The 15,719-nt window shown below is 51.7% G+C and overlaps 7 protein-coding genes across 7 annotated transcripts; 5 read left to right on the top strand and 2 right to left on the bottom strand.

Annotated features, from left to right (window-relative positions):
- Positions 1 to 1,656: 1,656 nt before the first annotated feature.
- Positions 1,657 to 5,912, top strand: COCSADRAFT_249427 (uncharacterized protein). The gene is made up of 3 exons (XM_007706171.1): positions 1,657 to 1,713; positions 1,845 to 2,584; positions 2,649 to 5,912. Exons 2-3 carry the CDS (start codon positions 1,976 to 1,978, stop codon positions 5,781 to 5,783), a joined length of 3,744 nt encoding a protein of 1,247 aa, XP_007704361.1. The 5' UTR covers positions 1,657 to 1,713; positions 1,845 to 1,975; the 3' UTR covers positions 5,784 to 5,912.
- A 1-nt stretch (position 5,913) lies between these two features.
- Positions 5,914 to 6,224, top strand: COCSADRAFT_249428 (uncharacterized protein). Its single transcript, XM_007706170.1, has one exon. The coding sequence runs from the start codon at positions 5,948 to 5,950 to the stop codon at positions 6,185 to 6,187; it is 240 nt and encodes a 79-aa protein (XP_007704360.1). The 5' UTR covers positions 5,914 to 5,947; the 3' UTR covers positions 6,188 to 6,224.
- A 495-nt stretch (positions 6,225 to 6,719) lies between these two features.
- On the top strand, positions 6,720 to 7,746 carry COCSADRAFT_126493 (uncharacterized protein). Its single transcript, XM_007706169.1, has 2 exons — positions 6,720 to 7,248; positions 7,288 to 7,746. The coding sequence occupies exons 1-2, from the start codon at positions 6,883 to 6,885 to the stop codon at positions 7,348 to 7,350; spliced, it is 429 nt and encodes a 142-aa protein (XP_007704359.1). The 5' UTR covers positions 6,720 to 6,882; the 3' UTR covers positions 7,351 to 7,746.
- A 116-nt stretch (positions 7,747 to 7,862) lies between these two features.
- COCSADRAFT_175251 (uncharacterized protein) lies at positions 7,863 to 9,370 on the bottom strand (the record flags this gene model as incomplete). Its single annotated transcript, XM_007706168.1, has 4 exons — positions 7,863 to 7,974; positions 8,021 to 8,853; positions 8,903 to 9,237; positions 9,286 to 9,370. 4 exons carry the CDS (start codon positions 9,368 to 9,370, stop codon positions 7,863 to 7,865), a joined length of 1,365 nt encoding a protein of 454 aa, XP_007704358.1.
- A 586-nt stretch (positions 9,371 to 9,956) lies between these two features.
- Positions 9,957 to 11,098, top strand: COCSADRAFT_151546 (uncharacterized protein). Its single transcript, XM_007706167.1, has 2 exons — positions 9,957 to 10,638; positions 10,686 to 11,098. The coding sequence occupies exons 1-2, from the start codon at positions 9,986 to 9,988 to the stop codon at positions 10,711 to 10,713; spliced, it is 681 nt and encodes a 226-aa protein (XP_007704357.1). The 5' UTR covers positions 9,957 to 9,985; the 3' UTR covers positions 10,714 to 11,098.
- Positions 11,099 to 12,633: 1,535 nt separating this feature from the next.
- COCSADRAFT_126487 (uncharacterized protein) lies at positions 12,634 to 14,508 on the bottom strand. Its single transcript, XM_007706166.1, has 4 exons — positions 14,412 to 14,508; positions 13,346 to 14,355; positions 13,039 to 13,287; positions 12,634 to 12,983 (listed from the first exon to the last, which is right to left on the bottom strand). Exons 1-4 carry the CDS (start codon positions 14,449 to 14,451, stop codon positions 12,927 to 12,929), a joined length of 1,356 nt encoding a protein of 451 aa, XP_007704356.1. The 5' UTR covers positions 14,452 to 14,508; the 3' UTR covers positions 12,634 to 12,926.
- A 128-nt stretch (positions 14,509 to 14,636) lies between these two features.
- COCSADRAFT_40588 (uncharacterized protein) lies at positions 14,637 to 15,661 on the top strand. The gene has a single exon (XM_007705939.1). It carries the CDS (start codon positions 14,677 to 14,679, stop codon positions 15,601 to 15,603), a length of 927 nt encoding a protein of 308 aa, XP_007704129.1. The 5' UTR covers positions 14,637 to 14,676; the 3' UTR covers positions 15,604 to 15,661.
- The last annotated feature ends 58 nt before the right edge of the window (positions 15,662 to 15,719 follow it).

Raw genomic sequence — 15,719 nt, 5'->3', positions numbered from 1 at the left:
TATGCTAGAAGGAGTAGTATGTACAGGACAGCCATGTGGTCGAGATGAGCGTGGATGGGATGGAGCAACGGCCGTGGCAACCGGGGAGCGTGGGCCGCCGGAAATTGCCGGCGCATTTGGCGCGGGATGATCTTAGCTCTGGGCTGTAGGTGCAGGCTCATGCTGCCATTCCAGGCCCTCGAGTCTGCGACTGGGGAGGTGGATTCGCAGTGGGGCTTTGGGCAGGCCTGTTGCTGCAGGCCCGTGGTCGCGTCTGCACATGTGCCCTGGGCTAAGCGGGGCTTGATGCAAGCCACCGCACCGCACCCGATTGTGCGTGAGCGTGAGCGTGTGTGTGCGTGTGCGCGTTGCACGTCGAGGACTGGGCACGTCACAGCACCGCACCACGCACGGGGGGATGAGGGAGGAGGCGACGCCAGACGCGTAGTACCGTTGCTGGCGGAGATTTGGTTCACACGACGGCCACCAGCGATGCTAGCGGGCGGCAGCAGTGGATTTGGGCCTCTTGGGTTATTGCACGCCGCGCGCCCAAGCCTGTCACTGCCGCCGCGGGTCGTGGTGAAGACGGGCGTAGGCGTGGGAGTCAGTCGCGGGAGCAGATATGTACGTGGTAGTGGTGGTGATGGTGATGATGATGGGTGGGTAGATGGACGAGTGTGCGTGCATGGTGTCGCTATCCCGGCCGGGGGGGTCGTCGGCTGGGTGAATGGATGTGTGTGTGTGTGTGTGGATGCATAGTAGTGTAGTAGCACAGAGCAGTGTCTCCCAACGTCGACGGCCAAAGCACAGCAGCACCAGCGCCAGTGCCAGTGCCAGGGAGAAATGCCGGGGACAACCCACGGGCTGCTCCCCTAGCACTGCACGGCCGCCACGCCGCGAATCAGCTTCACGCTGTGCACTCGCAGGCCATGGGGAGCAACGCCGCAGCCCGCCAACGCTCCTTGACCCTGGCCAAGCACCCCTGCACCACTGACAGTCCACCCCTGTCCTACTATTCATGAATCTTTTTGCACAGCAGCACCAGCCTGGCCCAAGGATTGCATCGTGATGTGATAATAACACACGCCCAGCCAGTCTGTTCAGCCTCGACGACCCTCGGCCTCTGCAGCCTCTCCCTACCTGCCGTGCCAATTGCCTCCTCCGGCTGCTCCTGCCTGCGCTGCTTCCTCCGCTCGTGCTCTTGCTTTCTTTTCCAGTCGCTCCTTCCCTGGCCTGCAGTGCGCCTGCCTCGCAAACGAACCGTTGGAAGGAGCCGCCGCCGCCCCAGCCCTCCCCTGCAAACAACCTCGACACTCAGGCCGACCCTTGCAATCCTAATCCTCTGCTTCTTTCCTGCTCCGCGCCGCAATCGCCATTACAAGATAGAGCCCTACACCCTCTCTCAAAGCACTGGCTCCTGCCCCTCCGCAGCAACCACACCCCCCTCTCAAACACCTGCACGCCTCGACGAGAGACAGACCGTGTCTGAGCTTCTTCTACTCGCTCCTTCCACCCTTCCACCCACAATTGCCCTGTGCCATCTTCTGTCTCCCGGAAACACACCCCGTCCCAGCTTTCTACCCGCCCGCCTAATTCACTATTGCCATTTTCCCGGCAAACATCAACACCACTGGCCCATTCGCCCACCCATTTCCATTCACTGTAACATCTGTCACGCTCTGCTTCATCCTCTCCTTCTTCACTTTCACAGCGCGCTAGCTGCTGTCACATCGGGTATGTCACTTTCCGTTTGCCCTCCCCCCCCATCTCCTGCTCCACTTGCCTGCTTGGGCTCTCCTCGCACCATTGTCGTCGTTCCTCACTCCCGCATCTATCCAACATTATAGTAACCAGTCAACAAGAAGCACACTACCACGATACCACACCTCTCGTTTTACATACACCAGGCTCGTCTACCAAATGCTAGCTACACATGTATGCACATACAGCGCCTAGTTAGCGACCTTTCCTAGGACGATTTCGCCTCGCTTTTGACATGGCGTCACCTAACTACGAGCAAGAAGACATGGACAAGCGATCCAGTGCACTCGTAGCACCCTTAAACATTCACAAGTCACCTAGCAGGTCACGCTCTCGTACAGCCATCCGCGGCCATAGTCGACAGTCATCCTCAAGGGGCACTCTTGGAAGCCACTCGCAAAAACACATGTCGCCCCCATTGACCCCGAAGTGTTCGACCGAGGCCATGGCTCCACAGCAATCACAGCAGCAACAACAACAACAACAACAACCCCAATTTCACAACTATCTTCGCGCCTTTTATCACTACAACCCGACCTCGACCGTTTCATCATCGTCGGCGGATGAGTCTTCCATCACCGTAGCCATTAACCAAGGCGATGTCATCCTCGTTCATTCCGTTCATCCAAATGGATGGGCCGATGGCACATTGTTGGCCTCAGGCGCCCGTGGATGGCTCCCGACCAACTACTGCGAGCCTTATGACCATCCCATTATTCGAAATCTGCTGACTGCTCTCACATACATCTGGGATCTTGTCCGCGACGGAGAGAATGGCGATCTGGTCGCCTTTTCGAGGCAAGACTACGTCCGAGGCATGATCGTCGGCGTACGACTTTTCCTTGTAAGTCCGGCTCATTCAGTGTATCCACATTTTCATCTTTGATCCTCCTGCTAACTCTTATCAGGAAAGGACCGAGTGTCTACAGAAAGACTCGCGGCTCGTTCTGGCCCATGTAGGTTTGCGTCGTATGCGGAAAGCCCTGTTGGGCGATCTCTCTACCCTCGTAAAAACAGCAAAGTCCTTCCAGGAAGCTTTGCAATCCAACGAGCTACCTCTCCCCGTATTTGAGCACATGGATGAGCTTGTGTTCAAGTCGTTCAAGCTCGTCACTAGGGCAGTTCGTTTTCTTGACATCTGGACATCAGATGCCGTCTCTCTGTCACTGTTTGAGCTGGATGGTGTGGACAACCGCCCACTCACCCCGCCTTCGGACGCTGCAGTGGAACCAATTACAATATTGGCCCCATCTACTGACGATAGTGCCTCGGCGAATACTTGTGATTCTCCAGCCACACAGGCCAGTGGATCGACACAGGACGACTGGTACACTGGATCCGCCCAATCGTCGCGAAACTTCAACCGCCTCTCCGTCGCCTTTTCTCTACCCTCCGAAGCAGACTCTGTTCAGTCATCAATACTACATTCTCAATCCGGATTTCAGTCGAAACGCACCTCTATGACGCATCGCTTGTCATACACACGCAAGTCGTTCAGTGCGCACAGAGGAAACCTCGCTTCCGAGAAACTGAATACTGCTCAAGACGCTTTTTTGGGCTTCATCGGCTCTTTTATCGGTTTGCACCTGCAATCACGCTCTTCGGATGAGCTAGCTCAGACCACCAAAAACTCTGTCGTCGCTTGTAAACAACTCCTCGCAGTTGTTGAGGAAGTATGGGAACGCGACTCGCGAAGGTCTAACCCGCTCGAGGAAGCACGAGACGCCATGTACACCCGTCTGACCGAACTTGTGCAAGCTACCAAGGATATGTTCATCCAGGCAGATGCAGAGGGCGAAGAAGTCGTAGCGCCAGATGCTGGGAAGCAGATTGTCAAGGCTGCCACAAGCTGTGTACGGGCCGCTGGTGACTGTGTCACTAAGGCTAGGGTTGTGATTGAAAGGATTGGTGACTTTGAGTTTGAAACTGGGGCTGCTGGTTTGGGGCTAGAGAAATCGATATTCCAGGAACCTAGCCTCAGTGAGCAACATCAACCAACAGTTGAGATGCCTGCCTCACCTAAGCCTAACGAAAATGTCATGGAGACCAACAAGCCACTGCCAGCACCGCCAACTGAGGAGCCTGAGAAGCCTCTCCCACCTGTCGTCTCCGAATCGAAGCCTTTGCCCGAAGTGCCACTCCCTTCGCCCATTGAAAAACAAAGGATTAGTCTACAGCCAACTCATCAGCCAGTCATCGTCGAAAGCCCGACTGCCGTATCCTTCAGATCGTCCCGAACATCTCTGCCGCCTCTCGATGCTGTGCCCACCCCGGTACTGAATCCGTCCACTCTGTCTGAGTCGGCTGAGAGTCCTGCAAACGCTACTCAAGAAAGCCTCGTTGGCTCTTTGAACGCTGAAAGCGTCATCGCATCTGTCACCGACAGCGCCAGTACCTATCACTCCAGTGCACGAGGCGGCTCTATGAGTGCCGAGTCTCTTGTCTCGACTCGTGCCACTACCCCCGACCACTCGCCTTCGAAGAAGCAAAGCTGTCAAACCTTGGTCAGCAGCGTTGGCAGTTGCTCTGAGCTTCAGCAGTTGGCCAATGAGGATGCTGCTGCTGCTGGCGAGGAGCACTTGTTGGAAACAACGTACGTGCACGAGCTAGTTTACAACAAGGATGGCCAGATTTCAGGCGGTTCGCTCCCAGCCCTGGTAGAGCAGCTGACGACGTACGAATCCACACCAGACATTGTCTTTGTCAACGCCTTCTATCTCACCTTCCGTCTTTTCACCACACCGACTGAACTTGCACAATGCCTGATTGACCGTTTCGATTACATTGGCAGCAGCCAAACCGTGGGTGTACCGGTCCGTCTCCGAGTTTATAACGTTTTCAAGGGCTGGCTTGAAAGCCACTGGTCAAACGATACCGATTGTGACGCCTTGGGGGTGATCTTGGCATTTGCGACTGAAAAACTCCGAGCTGCTATGCCTGGTGCCGGCAAACGACTCGCGGAATTGACATCTAAGGTAACCGAAGTGAGGGCTGGAGCCCTTGTGCCTCGCTTGGTGTCGTCGATTGGCAAGAATAGTGCCTCAAATGCTACGTATACACCCGCCGACAGCAACGTTCCAACACCACTCGTCAGCAAGAGCCAACTCAATGCTCTTCGGGCCAGCAAAGAAGGAAAAGCGCAATGCAGCATCATGGACTTTGATCCTCTAGAGCTTGCCAGACAGTTTACCATTATTGAATCGAAGCTCTTTTGCGCCATTCAACCAGAAGAGCTTCTTGCCCTCGAGTGGACCAAGAAGAAGGATTCCAAGGCACACAACGTCAAGGCAATGTCGACTCTTTCGACCGACCTGGCAAACCTGGTTGCCGATACCATTTTGCAACTTGAGGATGCTAAGAAGCGAGCAATTATAATCAAGCAGTGGGTTAAGATTGCAGCTAAGTGCTTGGAGCTGCACAACTACGACTCACTCATGGCCATTATCTGCTCCCTCAACTCTTCCATGATCATGCGTCTCAAGCGGACGTGGGACCTTGTGTCAACAAAGACCAAGGCTCGCTTGGACGAATTGAAAGCAATCACTGATGTTGGACGTAACTACGCCGTACTGCGACAGCGTCTTCAGGACCACATTGCACCATGCATTCCTTTCGTCGGCATCTACCTCACGGATCTCACATTCATCGATGTTGGTAACGGTACTACGCGACAGCTCCCTGGTGACCCTGGGTCTGATAGCGTCTCGGTTATCAATTTCGACAAGCACATGAAGACTGCGAAGATTATCTGCCAACTGCAGTCGTTCCAAGTTCCCTATCGGCTAGCCGCCGTCCCAGAAATGCAAGACTGGATGGATAGCCAGATACAACGGATGCGTGCGAGCGACCAAGCCAACGTTCAAAACTACTACCGTCGTTCATTGCTTCTCGAACCACGCGACATACAGCATTCCACAAGGGGTTCGCCATCCATCGACAACAGTGCTCAGAGCATCTTGTCGACTGAAAGCCGAACCACCTCGAAAGACAAATTCGAGTTTCTCAACTTCAACTTCTCGACATCGAACCTCAAGGGTTCTTAGACTTGTTTACTTCGCTTCATTGCGTGTTTTATTTTCTGAGCCGTACTCTCTGGTCTCCCATCCCAGATCGATTCGGTGCTCACATGTATACCGGCTAGCACTTTTGATTCACATACGTTAATCTTTTTTTTTTTGCGTTTTTGTTTCTTTTATTCTCGTCCGTCATGCCTCGGGCACTCACGATACCAATGCCGCAGTCTCTTTTGTTTGTTTTATACCACTTCAGCGATTTTCTTTTTGGGTGGCAACCATCTTTTTTTTTGGTGGCAGACTACAATCATCTGCTCAACATCTCTTACATTTTGCATAACCAGTTGGACTTGGAAAAGCCTGTAATAACTTGGGTTTTTGGCGTTGAAAAGAGAGAAGATTCTGCTATCGTAGCAACCGGCCTATCAGTGTGATGGTAGGAGGAAAGCATCACAGTAGGAGATGCAGGAAAAGAAAAAGGGTTTTCCTATAGCCGTAGTGTCTGGCATCAGAGGTCAATCTGGCCGGCACTTTTGCAAATGAAAGAAATCATCAAAGAGAGTTTTACTTTGAAAAGTGATGGGTTCACACGTGATAGCAACGGCGTTGAGGTTGATACAAAAGGATTGTGGTGATACGCATATGGTTCCAGTGCTGCTATGCATACCTTGGCTGCTAGATAGTCGCCGAGTATACAGTCATTCGGGGTCTTTGCACTCACGATGGTTTATCCGAACCAATGTATACGAGTCCTAAACACCGCAATCTATACCTGTAACTTTCTAGCGCTTATCTTCTGAGATGGAAGTCTTTGCAGAGCATGGCGAGGCACAAAGACGTGGTGGTGTATGCACATACTGGCTACAAAGCTAGCACACTCCGAGTACGGCGAAGTCTCTCTCTCGGGGTTCCGCGAATTCCCCGCACCGATGACGAGCATCAGTCACTTGTTTAAGAGAAGCACAACGAACATCTATCTTTCTCCCCTCCCCTCAAAAACAAACAACCACACAAACACATATATATATATACATTTCCTATCCAAAAATATACACAGACGCTCAAAGAACAAAAACACCACATATAAAGAGAAGGGAAAAAAACCCCGAGAAAAGAAACAAACCAAACCATGGCCCCCCAAAACCTCCTCATCGACGTCCGCACCCCAAGCGAATTCTCCACAGGCTACCTAACCTCGGACATGGCCCCCACCGTAAACATCGAATACCAGCTCATCTCCACATTGCCCGCCGTGTACGCTGAAAAAGGGATCCAAGTCACCAAAGACGATCGCATCACGCTCTACTGCCGCAGCGGGCGCCGCTCCAATCTCGCGCTGCAGACGCTGAGGGAGATGGGGTTTACGAATGCGCGCGATATTGGGGGGTTGGACGAGGCGAGGAGGGTGTTGGATCGTGAGCAGGTGGAGAGGCAGTTGGAGGAGGGGTTTGGGGAGGAGGGGTCTGGGGAGGTGGGGGGAGAGGGAGAGGGGAAGGTGGGGGAGGAGGAGGAGGAGAAGAAGAAGAGGGGGAAGGGGCATGAGAGGGTGAAGAGTTTTGGGGTTTTGGTCGAGGGGTTGAAGGCGTTGGAGGGGTGATGTGTTTTGCATATCTGTTATTATGTTTTTTTTGTTGGGTGGATTACTCTATATGTTTATCGAAGAGTATTGCTTTCTCTGGCTTTACGCAATGGTGTTGGGATATATTTGGTTTAGTGTTTGGCGGGGTAGAAAGGGAAGATTTGGTTCTGGGTGTATAGTTGATCGGGTTGTATACGCATGTATATACGGGGTGAAGTACTGACTCTTGTCAATTCAGTCAGACGATGCCTGTCTTCTTGTTTATCTGATTGCGATGGGGGAGTTGCCGTGGAGTTGGGACCGAGTAGTTGCTACGCGCACGTGTCTTCGTATTCTTATAGTATTATCTCTAATTTCCCTCTACCTTGGGACAAACATAGTATTCGTCGTACCCGGCAATGAACATGGGGATTTAACTTCGGCTCCTGGTGATCTTGACTACCCTTGTCTAGTTTCATCAACATAGTATGTTGTCTTTTGTTTTCTATCATCCATATCGCATATTACCAATTCGAAACTCCCCCGCTATATCAATCGAGATGTAGCTCACCCTCGAGTTCGGCATAAGGGTAGTATTTCTGCGTTTCCGTCCATAGCGTTTCCTCGTCTAATTGACTTGCGTCTAAGCCTGCGATGATGTCCCTAGCATATATCAGTAATGTAGTTTTTGCTCCGTGACACTACTCACTTGTCCTCGGCCAACACCTCGAAGCCAGGAACGCAATCAATTAGTGCATAAATGACGTAGCTTCCAATGAACGACCACGTGAATCCAACAAGGGCCTCCATAATCTGAATACCCAGCTGTCGTGCGTTGCCATCGAAGAAGACGCCCCCGACAATCTCAGTCACTCCATCATAACCTGCGACTTCTTTTCGAGCAAAGCAACCTGTCGATATAGTAGCCAGAACACCGCCGATACAGTGCGTTGCAAAAGTGTCGCCATGGTCTACCCAGCGCCAGCGCCGAGCAAAGTCAGTAAACTTGATTCGGAGTGCCTGGCGGCAGACAAGTGCGCCTAGAATACCAAAGAAGAAAGAGGTTGGTAGGTCGATAAAGCCAGCCGAGGGCGTAATCATGATAAGCCCCGAGATGGCGCCCATAAAGCACGAATCCAAACTCCAACGACCAACTTCCATGTACGTGTACAACATCCACGTTAGCGCACCGGAAGCGGCACAAAGGTTTGTAACGCAAAGTGCCATGACTGACTTGAAGTTGAATGCCAGAGTCGTGCCAGCATCGAAAGCGAGCCATGAGCCCCAAATACTAATCATGGCCAGTAGCTGACAGAGCGAGTTGACGGGACGATGGATAACCAGGTGTGATGGTGTTCGTATAGACGATTTGCGTGAGCGGAACAGAGGATAAGAAAGGTAAACGGACATGGCAGTTGCTGATGCTCCAGAGTTGATGTGTACCGGTGTTCCGCCGGCGAAGTCCAGGACGCCCAAATCCATGAGAAAGCCTCCGCCCCAGACCATGTGTGCTAGGGGGTTGTATATGAATGTTGACCACAACTACTCAAATCAGGATATTGACCGATTCCCAAAAGGTTACTCAGCTTACGAAAATAAAAGGTATCAGTGGCAGTATGCGTCCTCTCTCGCAGGCACCCCCGACGGCAATTGCACACACCGTAGCCTGGAAGACGAGTTGAAAGAAGCTGAAGAGAACTGCAGGTATAGTTCCCACGGGCTCTGCCAAAACACCCTTATGGAATGCGTACTTGAAATCTCCGAATATTGCACCTCCTTCTCCATACGTCAACGTGTATCCGATCAGAAACCACTGTATTGAGCAAACAATTACGGAGAGAACTGCAGGCACAATTGCCGCAAGAGAGTTGGAGCGCGTAGTGTAACCACTGTAGGCAATGCCTACTGCCGGAATGATTCCCCAGCCTTGCTCAGTCAGCAAATACCGTCTACCATTATGAGATGCGAACGTACAAAAGACTGAGCAGACCAGTACGAAAAGAGTATCAGTACGGTCGCAAGCAGCCCAGGCCTGCAAGACCTCTGTTGGAAGACCCATGGCAGGCTTCTAGGTTCGGGAATGGAATTACTCACGAACTATCTGTGAGGTTTCTTGTGGAAATGTCGTGATGATGTGGCTTTGACGAAGGCGCGAGATATGAATTTAAATAGAACAGATGCGAGCAAGCCATTTTGGCTGAGCGCATTTTGCTATTGGTATCCACTCCACTCACAAGAAATGCCTTGCATTGTGGCTTTCCATGTGCAATGTAGTTCGCTAGGACGCACCTTCAATTGGTAGAGCCGAGGTGCGAGGTAGATCTTAGCCGTGCCTACAAGATAAGCAATGGGATCGTGACGGGTGCAGATAGCCGGCCGGAGGCGTATAACGAGCCGATGCTAAGTACGGATGGCTGCATCTCTAGGGTTTCCGACAAGGTGCATCATCGCTACTCTGGAATGGCATGTATAAGATCCAGTTCCTTGAACGGTCCAATGACCGGAATGATGGGACAGGATGGTATACATAAGGCCACAACGGGCCTTGAACGCCCCCGCATGTCCCGCCACTGCGGGCCGCACCAACGCACTAATTTGTTTTGAGCCTCCACAAAGATAGGCAACTTTACCTCTCCGTTGCTAGAGCATTACTTTTCCCCCAGGCCTCCAAAAAATGCTTGAACTCGACGGTTTCGCGGTAAGCCAGGACCTAGTACCTGCCGCGCCCATCAAATCTGCTGGGGTCTCCAAAGTCGATTTTGACGGCCTGTTATCACCCCCACTAAGCCTGCATGAAGATCTGAAGAACGGCTGTGGTGGGCAGTTGTGGCCTGCAGGCATGGTACTGAGCAAGTACATGCTGCGGAAACATCGCGATGACGTCGCTGGAAAGGAAATCGTCGAACTCGGTGCAGGAGGAGGGCTCGTCGGCCTGGCCGTCGCAATAGGTTGTAACGTCGATAAACCGCTACATATCACCGATCAGATACCCATGTTTGACCTTATGGGGCGCAATATCGCTCTCAATGGCCTAGAGTCACGTGTCAAGGCATCAGTGTATGACTGGGGTGAACCAACGCCATCGCAACTACCATCTCACCCGGACATCATCCTCGCAGCGGACTGTGTGTACTTTGAACCGGCTTTCCCTCTCTTGCAGCAAACACTCAAGGATCTGATTGGCGAAAATACCGTGTGCTACTTTTGCTTCAAGCGAAGAAGACGGGCAGACCTTACTTTTATGAAGACGGCGCGGAAAATGTTCGATGTGCAGGAGGTGGACGACGACCCAGACAAGGACGTCTACTCGAGAGAAAAATTATTCTTGTAAGCATTGCGAGAGATATAGGACGTGCTTTCACTAATTAAAACAGGTATCGTATAACGAAGAAGAAGGCTTGACGAACTATGGTTGGGCAGTGCGCAAGGCCAATGAGTGGAGAGGCGTTGATGCACAACCACGGCACTGGATCACAAACCTCAATGAGAAAAACATCTTTTGGAAAAAGCCCTTTTCTTTTTTTGATATAGTACTTTAGAATACTGACGTACTGGCGACTAGACTTGTGGATTTCTCTCTTGTCATTCGCTCCAGCACCTGAGGCGCAGTCACTCTCGCACTTCCCGAGCCTCCCTTGAGCCTTCCCACAACGAACTCACCAGAAAAAGAAGCACTTAATTCTTCTCCCGAGAGACTTCTTCTCATCATAACCATGTCTTCCCATAGCGCATGCCTGAGAAACCTGAATGCAGATCCAGGGGCTGATCTAGAATACTTGCAAGTGCTTCAAAACCCTGTAGTCACTTCAGGAACTATACCATGTGGCTGGCGACGAAAACTAAGCAAGATTGTCAGCTTCCCACAGATATCCCTTGATAATAAAATCCACCCGCTTTTCCAGATGAGCAGATGGTCAGACATCAACCCAGAAGACTACACCCTGCTACTTCCTGCACTCCGAATCGCATCAAAATTCATGACCGAGCCCCTAATTCTAAAATGGTGGAAGCACACTCTATTCGGCCGAGTAGAGTTCGACAGAACCTGCAGACGCTACTTAGCAAGCGCACCCTACGAAACCAGCAATTATGCAGACAGCGAACTACATGTCCTCCTCACCAAAAAATTGCCATATGTACTAGAACTCAAATTCGAAAACCTTGACAAGAATATGTCACGCATCGATGGCTGCGCATTCGGCAGTAACGCAGCATACATAAGATTCCGCCACAACCTCGTAATGGCGCCTGCATACCCCTTCTTCGACACTCCACGCATCATACTGCACACCCAGTACTGGTTCAGTCTCAAGTACCTCTTGAGCCACAGCAGCTCAGTTCACGAACTAAAAACGCTATATCTGCGAATGGCAATCACACTTTGTCACGAACTCGCGCACGTGGTGTGGCAGTACCGTATTAGTAGGCAAGTCGTGCCTTGGTGAGTTTTTGGCCCCCCCCCCAATCCCCTGAACTCGTGTGCAAAAAAGCACTCCTTATCGTGTCTCTTCTTAGAAAGCGAAATCTAACGGTTCAACCACCAGGGCTCCCGAGATCGACTCCACCGAGCCCCTGCATCAAGCCTCGGAGCACCTCGCCGAACTAGGTCATTCCTGGGAACTCTACGTCTTCGGCGGCAGCATCTGGACCTTGGATCGGCCGGGCTTCTTCACTACGTTCTATAAACCACATACTTTCGGCGCTGCAGCATCGTCGTTTTCGAAAGTATGCGTTGTGGTGCCGCATTGGTGGGATGATATGTGGTCGTCGACAGGCGTGTGGAGTCAGTTTGAAGACTTGTATACGCGGGGTGAGTTGCGATTGCCTGACATGTGGGAGAGTGGGTATGCTTTGTGTGAGAGTAAGATGGAAAATGGGAAATCGGGTTGGACGCTGTATAAGCGGAATGTAGCTTTGTTGGGTGGGTGCCGGACGCCGGAGTCGAGTATATTTCATCTTTGGCATGCGGTTAGGCCGATGTTGCAGATTATGCTTGCAAACACGCAGAAGAGGGGTGGCTCGGGGGCGGTGCAGAGGCTGCATAGAGAGTTTTATGAACTGCTTGTGCAGTCAGAGTATGTTGATGAGGCTAGTCCAGAGGCTTTTCGTTTGAGGGGGAGATGACATGATTGAAGCAGAGTATCGGATATTGGTTAGATTAAATAGAGAAGATTTCGCCAAATAGCCCTGTATCTACGGAATGATGGACATGGTTTTCTTTCCTATCTACTTTGCATAGTTATGGACTTGGAATCATATGATGATCAGAATATGGAGCATGTTCTGCAAACTTGCATCTTCTCACCACAACCAATCAGTCGCAGAAAAAGCAAAAGTACAAGCATGACGTCTCGCATCTAACACGCACTACTCGCCACCTCCAGTATTCATGTATATTGTTTTTTATTTCCGCTTTATTCTTAATCGAGTATGTACACAGAATCCTGACCATGCTGTTTTTCCTTTTTCTTTGGAGAACACAAAATAAAACTATGCCTAGTGATGTTATTTCGTCGTTGCGCTTACTTTCCAACGTAGCTCTCCACTTTTTCTCAAAACCCGATATGCCCATCCTCCCTTTAGAGGTCTTGTTTTTGTTCAGAAGGATGCATGGCCTAGTAGTCGTCACCACGGCTCAGCACCTCCTTGCATGTTGGCCTTAGGACAAAAGTCTACACCGCATTAGCTTGCGTATTCAAGTGTACGGGTGTCAATATCGGGACTTACATGTTCGCTCTGCGCGGTATAACTTCCCTTGATATCGCACAGCGGCGGATACGCCTCTACAATACCTGCACTAACCAAATTGTTCAAACCCAAGAGATACTTGTCGTGGCCCAGACGATCAAGATATCTCCTGCAGAAAGGCAGGGTGCCAAAGTTCTTGGTGATGGAGTTGAGTAGCGTCTTTGCCGACGAGACGCGAAGGGCGACTTTGGGCGCATCTGCTGCCTTGGCATAATGCGAGGTTTCCATCTGCAGAGAGGGAGAATTGTTAGTGAGATAGTAGGATATAGAGTGAGAGAAACCTTACGTCGTCCCGGACATAACCCTTTCCTGTGCTGCCAAAGGTCTCAATGGCAAAAGTTTCACCTTCTTCCATCTTAGTCTGGTCGCCTCCCTTGACGATAGGTACCGTCTTTCCTCCATGAATGGTAAAGTGGCCAATGGAGTGTCCGTTCAGGTTCCTGATACACTTTACGGGCAGCATCTGGCCCTTGATTTCTACCTCGTAACTCTCCATGACTTCCTGAATAGCAGCACCAATGTCACTCATGCGGACATCGATACCGGCCTCTTTGATACCGGCATTTGTAGCAGCTTTGCACGCGTTGATGAGGTTATCGTAGACGGGATCAAACGTCAGGGTGAAGGCACTGTCGACAATACGACCATTGATGTGGACACCGAAATCGACCTTCATGACATCCTCGTAGTTGAGGACCATCTTGTTGCCTGCGTTTGGTGTGTAGTGGGCGGCACAGTGGTTTATGCTGAGACCAGTTGGGAAACCCATGCCCGCTTTCAACGCATCTCCGTCCTCAAGGCCTTGGTGTCCTGTCAGAGCGCGGACTGAGTCTTCTATGCCCTCGGCAATTTCAGTCAGTGACATGCCAGGCTTGATCCAGCCCTGTGCCCACTGTCGTACTTGACGGTGAATCTCTGCACCCTTGCGGTATTCGGTAAGGAAGTCGTTGTTCATGCGGTCGAGGTGGCGCTTCTCTTCGTTGGTGGTTCGATACGAGTTCTCGTTGACGTATTCCTGGATTTCGCCCTCTGGATACGAGTCGTTGGGGAAGAGCTCGTCGACACGGACTCGAGGTGGTGCTGTCTGTACTTTGGGTCCGCCTGCACCTGCAGCACCAGCCTTCTTCTTCTTCCTTGGCTTTCTCTTCTTCTTCTTTTTTGCTGCCCCTTCACCGGCCTCTGGTGCACCGTCCTCGGCTTCATTGTCGTCGTCTGAGTCTTCGTGTTCTGCGTCGGCCGTGGGCTTGTCGCTATTTGGCGCCGCACCGTTGGCTGACTTGCTCTGAGAGTCGTCCACTGCACGCCATTAGTCGCTGTGGCCATGCATAGCCATGATCTCTGCAAAAACATACACTTCAGGTTGGCGACATCGTCTGCTACCTTTGCGGCCATGTTGACTGTGCAACGAGAGGAGTGGTGCTAGGATTGCGGGTGATCTTGAAATTTACGAGGGCCTTGTAATGCCCCCGCTAAGTTGCCCGATGGCTCGGAGTTGAGCTGCAGACTAATCCGACCCTGTGCTAGCCTCGTGACGGGCGATGACGTTCTCTATGCACTGCAGACATTCACTCAACCACCAACCTTTAATGTAACCCTTTTTCATGCTGTTCTCGGGCAATGCCACCCCGCCCATCTGTTCTCCTGCGACCATTCGCTCCATCCTCAACTCCTCGGCTAGCGACCTTCAACGCGCCATACATCTGCCACTCATGTCTCCGTCGCACAGTACCTGCACCTCCGCGGCGCATACAACAAGTCTCTCACTTCCATGCCTCGACCCCACGGTGTGCCGATTCACTGAAAAACCATTATGAAACACTGCACTTGACATCAAGCGCTTCTGCGTCTGAGGTCAAGCGCCAGTTCTATACATTATCCAAGAAAAACCACCCAGACCATAACCGCAATGATCCCGACGCCTCTACACGCTTTGTCGCAATAAGTGAGGCATACCATGTCCTTTCTGTCCCCGAAAAGCGTGCACAATACGATGCGCAGCTGGAGTCTGCGCAGCGACAATCGCGCTGGGGGAAGGGTGGCAACGACATTCCCCAAGGGAGTTATAGCTCGGCCGCATTCGGATCCCGTCCAGCGAGCGGGCTAAACAAGAAACGCAGCACCTTCCGGGGCCCTCCACCATCGTTTTACAAATCAGGGGGTTACGGGAGACATGGCGCGAAGAGAGCCGAATACGCATATTCGAGCCCGCATTCAGAAGGGGCAAATGCCAAGGAGGCCGGCCAGGAAAGCTACGGCGACTATGGTGGTTTTGGGCCTGGCCAGCAAAGCCAAGGTAATGCGGTTCCGCACTTTAACGACCAGCAGCATAGAGAGATGCACGAAAATGTGCAGGAACACATATGGGCCCGACGGAGAAAGATGCATGGAACTGTCAAAGTGGAGCAGGAGTGGGAAAAGGGCAACATGCTCGCCAACTTCATCATGGTGTCGGGAGTCATCGCGCTCGCGGGGCTAACGGCAAACATATTTGGTGATCGCCACGATGGGCATACTACTATCACCAAGAGGAAAGAAACTACCTGATTGATACATACATAGATTGCGTTTACTCTACCTTAGAAATCAAATCACACTAGACCCATTTTGTAAACGCTCTTCGCGTCCTTAAAGGAGATCGACCAAGGCCAGAGTGAAGCCCT

Source organism: Bipolaris sorokiniana (assembly GCF_000338995.1).
Source record: "Bipolaris sorokiniana ND90Pr unplaced genomic scaffold COCSAscaffold_15, whole genome shotgun sequence".
Classification (NCBI taxonomy): domain Eukaryota; kingdom Fungi; phylum Ascomycota; class Dothideomycetes; order Pleosporales; family Pleosporaceae; genus Bipolaris; species Bipolaris sorokiniana.
Note: the sequence above shows the minus strand (reverse complement) of the source record. Positions and strands in the feature narration are given on the sequence as shown.

What these genes read in the sequence shown, in the direction of transcription:
- COCSADRAFT_249427 (XM_007706171.1), top strand. Translation starts at nt 1,976, where the DNA reads ATGGCGTCACCTAACTACGAGCAAGAAGACATGGACAAGCGATCCAGT. An exon ending in TCGGCGTACGACTTTTCCTT is followed by an intron (nt 2,585 to 2,648) that starts GTAAGTCCGGCT and finishes AACTCTTATCAG; the next exon opens with GAAAGGACCGAGTGTCTACA.
- COCSADRAFT_249428 (XM_007706170.1), top strand. Translation starts at nt 5,948, where the DNA reads ATGCCTCGGGCACTCACGATACCAATGCCGCAGTCTCTTTTGTTTGTT.
- COCSADRAFT_126493 (XM_007706169.1), top strand. Translation starts at nt 6,883, where the DNA reads ATGGCCCCCCAAAACCTCCTCATCGACGTCCGCACCCCAAGCGAATTC. An exon ending in GGGGAGAGGGAGAGGGGAAG is followed by an intron (nt 7,249 to 7,287) that starts GTGGGGGAGGAG and finishes AAGAGGGGGAAG; the next exon opens with GGGCATGAGAGGGTGAAGAG.
- COCSADRAFT_151546 (XM_007706167.1), top strand. Translation starts at nt 9,986, where the DNA reads ATGCTTGAACTCGACGGTTTCGCGGTAAGCCAGGACCTAGTACCTGCC. An exon ending in TCGAGAGAAAAATTATTCTT is followed by an intron (nt 10,639 to 10,685) that starts GTAAGCATTGCG and finishes TAATTAAAACAG; the next exon opens with GTATCGTATAACGAAGAAGA.
- COCSADRAFT_126487 (XM_007706166.1), bottom strand. Translation starts at nt 14,451, where the DNA reads ATGGCCGCAAAGGTAGCAGACGATGTCGCCAACCTGAAGT. An exon ending in CGATGTCGCCAACCTGAAGT is followed by an intron (nt 14,356 to 14,411) that starts GTATGTTTTTGC and finishes AATGGCGTGCAG; the next exon opens with TGGACGACTCTCAGAGCAAG. An exon ending in AGGGTTATGTCCGGGACGAC is followed by an intron (nt 13,288 to 13,345) that starts GTAAGGTTTCTC and finishes CCCTCTCTGCAG; the next exon opens with ATGGAAACCTCGCATTATGC.
- COCSADRAFT_40588 (XM_007705939.1), top strand. Translation starts at nt 14,677, where the DNA reads ATGCCACCCCGCCCATCTGTTCTCCTGCGACCATTCGCTCCATCCTCA.